We start from the raw sequence: 4,407 nt of genomic DNA, 5'->3' as shown, positions 1-4,407 counted from the left end.
ATATACATACATATTATATATTTATTTATATATATATTTTATTTAAAATAATTCAAAGGATATATGATATTAAAATTTGCAACGAACTAATGACCTATAGACTAATGTGGTCATATAAATGTAACAAAAAAAAAAAAAAAGAGGAAAAAGAAAGTTCACATATATATATATATATTTATCTATTTATTTATTTATTTAAACATTTTACCAATATTTATAATTTTTTTTATTTCGAATTAATGTATTTATTTAAGATTGAGCTAAATAACAAAAAGTATATATAAAATGTACCATATAATATTCAATCATATACTAATGTTGCTACGTCGAGATTTAAAATATTAACATATGTATCATCTCCAAAAAATTGTTTTAAATTTGGTATAGTTCTTCCCTTATCACCATTTACAAATTCTTTAATATAGAGTCCTGATTCAGCTAATAAATATAACAAAGAAAAATGTTTATGTAGATAAATTAATTTGATTTGGAAAATTTTTCTTTCTCTACTTATTAGTGACCTTCTATGAAGAACTCTAATTGGTGTTTTTTGAATAATTTTTAAGACATATGTTAATGTTTGTGGTTCATGATTACATATTTGATCATTAATTTTTTGTATAGTGTCTTTATTCATTTTAGAAGAATGGTAGATGATACATTTATATTCTTTTTTTCTTTCTTCTCCATATTTCATAAGTTTTTTTACTAAAGGATAATTGGTACTAAAACTTAAATTGTTTAATTTTATTTCAGCAAAATGTTCAATGTTATAAGAATTATTATATATATTGTTGTTGTTGTCTTTATGTTCATTATTAATTTGTTCTTTTTCTTTTTTTTTTTTTTTTATATCGGTAAGCATAGGCGTTTCAGAATCGTTTGTAATATTTAAAGAATAAATATAATTTGAACAAAAATTAAAAGAGAATACCTTTGAAAAAAGGACTTCTAATTCTTTGTTAAAACTATAAGACAGTGGTAATTTAAAAAAATTATTTAAATTATATGTATTATGAATTGTATCTTTTGACATATCTTCTATGTTATGATTATGTGATATTTGTTTTGAATTTTGCACATGTAAAAATATTTTCATAAAAATATTTTTTTTCATATCTAAAATGGATAATGAATTATTTTCTTTTTTTTCTTTAATTAATGGATATATATCATTATATTGTACATTTTTATTTTTGTTAGGATCATTTTGATGATCATTACAATTGTTATTATCATATGATAGGATTATATTTTTTTGTTTATCGTTTTTTAAAATATGTTCGTATTCTTTTTTTTTTTCTTTTTTTTTTTTTTCTTCTATAAGAAATTGGTTATATTCTTGTATGGTTTTTATATTGATTGAATTATAATTTTTTATTCCGTTTTGTTTATTTGACAAATTACAAAAAAATAAATAAAAATTTAAAAAAGAGAATTTCGTGTCTTTTAAAACATAGACGAATGGTCTTCCTATATTCATCATGCGTGCATCTTTATCTTCTCGACCTGAACCAATAAATGTAGCGGTCGAAAAAGAAAAAATATTATTGAAAATATGGGAAATACATTCTTCGATTGACAATACGCTATTAGATATATTATTTATTAACCATTCCGTTTGAGATATTTCCTTATTATATTTATTATAATATCCGCAAATACATAAATTATGAAATGATATATACATATGATAAGTTTTACATTCATTGAATACTTGTCTTTCTTGTTCGTTACCCTGAGTGGGATTTTCTGATGTTTTTATGTTAAGCAAACTTTGTTCTCTATCATCCATCTGTTTAAAGTTTTGATTAAGTCCTTCTATTTCATCCTTACATGAATTATGGTTATCATGATAAATATTGTAATTATGTGTACATATAATATTATTTTCATCATATTTATAAATATTTTGATATTGATATTGATTTGGATATTGATTTTGATGTTGATTTGGATGTTGATTTTGATGTTGACTTTGATTTTGATTTTGATGTTGATTTTGATTTTGACTGTTTTTTTTTCTTTTTTTATTATATCCTTTTCTGTGCTCACACACAAAACTATCTTTTGCACGTTGACTTGAACTGAAAAAATTTATATTATCCAAGGTTTGATCGTTTACATGTTGATTATAATATATTTTATTATTATTATTATTTTCATTTGTAAAAACCAATGATGCATTTTCATACAAAATAATAAGTAGTTTTATTTTATCCTGGTCAAGTTTTAGTGTTTTAAAGATGTCATTATAAGAAAAGAACATGAACACATACATCAGAAAATATGAGAACATTTTATGTATTCTATGTTTTAAATATGGTTGGTGACTGTCTATTAAATTGTGTAATATGATAAACTTTTTTATTTTAATATAATATTGATTGTATGATTGTATATTAAAAAGGAGGGTACCATTCAATATATTGTTTACATATAAATAAAGAAGAAAAAATATGATATCTATATTGTTTGTATAAGATTCGATAATATATTTCATATTATTGATAACATTATTTTTAATCTTTTCATCTATTATAATGTGTATATCGTCTACATATTTCATAAGCTCATGATGAAATTTGCTATTTTCATTATAAAATAAGATTATATCTATATTATGTAATCCAAAACATTTTTTGCATAAGTAAAAATTCATATATATATCTTTATATATATCTTTCAAGGGACAGTTTGTAGTACCTGCTTGATTTTGTATATATTGTAAGAATTTTTTCTTATCGTTCACTAAATTGGGGAGGTTCTTTTTATTATTACATTCTTCATTTATTTTTTTATCATCAGCTTCATTGTAATCTTTTAAAAAATGTTCATCGAAGAATAGGTAGTCTTCTTCTTGTGTATCTTCACAAGATATAGAACATCGAAAGCAACAATGGTTCGTCATAATAAATATATAAGAGGGGGGAAAAATATATATATATATATATATATATATATATATTAATTATATTTATTTTATATTTTGTTCTTTGGTACTTTTTTAAAACTTGTCACATGTTTCTGTTAATTTCTTGAGGGATAAAATTCTGGACTCAATAATATATAATATGAAAAATATCCTGCTTTTATTAATACAAAAAGAAATAATAATAATAGTAATAATGATAATTATATATTATGAAAAATATCTTTTTTTTTTTTTTTTTTATATCTACAATAAGGATAAGAACAAAATAATTTTAATATTTTATTTTTCATTTTATTTTTGTTCTCTATATGAAGAAATATTAATAAAGAGGTATAAATATATATCATATATATATGTGAATAATTATATATAAATATATATATATATATATATATATATATGTATTATATTATTTCTATTTTATTTTATTTTTATTTATTTTATTTTTTTATTTATAGGAGAAAATAAAAAAGAGATACATTCATGTGTATTGTACAAACTATTTTATAATAATTTAAACATGAACATTTGATATTATTTTAAGCATATATAAAATTGAAAATTTGACTTAAACATTAAAGGTTCTAAAATAAATATAATTATATATATATGTAATATATATATAATATATATATATATATACATATAAGTATCATATAAATAAAAATGTCAAGTAATAATAATTTGAATGAGGAAGAAGAAATATTGTTTTTCTATGAAGATCCCAAATTTTTTGATGAGAAAAATTTATATCAAGTAAATCGAGCACCATGGTTTTATCATCTGGTTAATGGTGGGTTTAGAAAAAAAACAAATCTATAGAAATAGGAAGCAAGATAAATTATATATATATATATATATATATATATATATATATATATTTTATTTTATTTTTTTTTTATTTTAGTCCTGGGGTTAACTAAGGACAATTTTATGGAAATAAAACATATGGTAGAAGATAAAAAGAACAACATATTGAATCTTATTAATTATAAATCATATACCGATAACTATTTGAAAAAAAATGAGACCATGAAAAATATGTTATGTGCTTATTTATATTCTTGTAAAACATCATTATATGAATATTCTAAAAATATAAATTGTGAACAAAATATTCATTTCGTTTTTACCTTTGGGAATATAACAGCAGATTTGGTAAAAAAAAAAAAAAGAAAAATTCATTATATATAATATTTATTGTAATTACATATAATATATATGTATTTCATATTATTTCTTTTAATTTTCTGCTTTTATGTTGAAACTAATTCAGGATTCGGTGTGCTCATCTATTATATATAGTTTTTTTTTGTTCATATGGTACTCATTAAAGACAAATTTAATGGGGAAGAAAAAAGACGACCCCTTAATGTTTTTTATACCTGTTATTAATATTAAGAAGAATGATATGAGACTTAAAATATTGGTAATATATATAAAGAAAAATTTTAACGAAATATATATATATA

The 4,407-nt window shown here is 20.0% G+C and overlaps 2 protein-coding genes across 2 annotated transcripts in view; one reads left to right on the top strand and one right to left on the bottom strand.

Moving 5' to 3' along the window:
- Positions 1 to 301: 301 nt before the first annotated feature.
- On the bottom strand, positions 302 to 2,911 carry PRSY57_1401400 (hypothetical protein; the record flags this gene model as incomplete). Its single annotated transcript, XM_012909631.2, has 1 exon — positions 302 to 2,911. The coding sequence occupies one exon, from the start codon at positions 2,909 to 2,911 to the stop codon at positions 302 to 304; it is 2,610 nt and encodes an 869-aa protein (XP_012765085.2).
- A 690-nt stretch (positions 2,912 to 3,601) lies between these two features.
- Positions 3,602 to 4,407, top strand: part of PRSY57_1401300 (hypothetical protein) — a gene marked incomplete at both ends in the record, with an annotated part of 3,257 nt that continues 2,451 nt past the window's right edge. The window contains 3 exons of the mRNA XM_020115243.1: positions 3,602 to 3,728; positions 3,843 to 4,093; positions 4,212 to 4,364. Of these exons, the coding sequence (XP_019969900.1) occupies positions 3,602 to 3,728; positions 3,843 to 4,093; positions 4,212 to 4,364 (531 nt within the window). Of the gene's footprint in view, positions 3,729 to 3,842; positions 4,094 to 4,211 lie in introns of the transcript that reaches the window.

This window comes from Plasmodium reichenowi, chromosome 14 (genome assembly GCF_001601855.1).
Source record: "Plasmodium reichenowi strain SY57 chromosome 14, whole genome shotgun sequence".
Taxonomy (NCBI): Eukaryota; Apicomplexa; class Aconoidasida; order Haemosporida; family Plasmodiidae; genus Plasmodium; species Plasmodium reichenowi.
The sequence above is the reverse complement of the archived record's forward strand: the minus strand, read 5'-3'. Positions and strand labels throughout refer to the sequence as shown.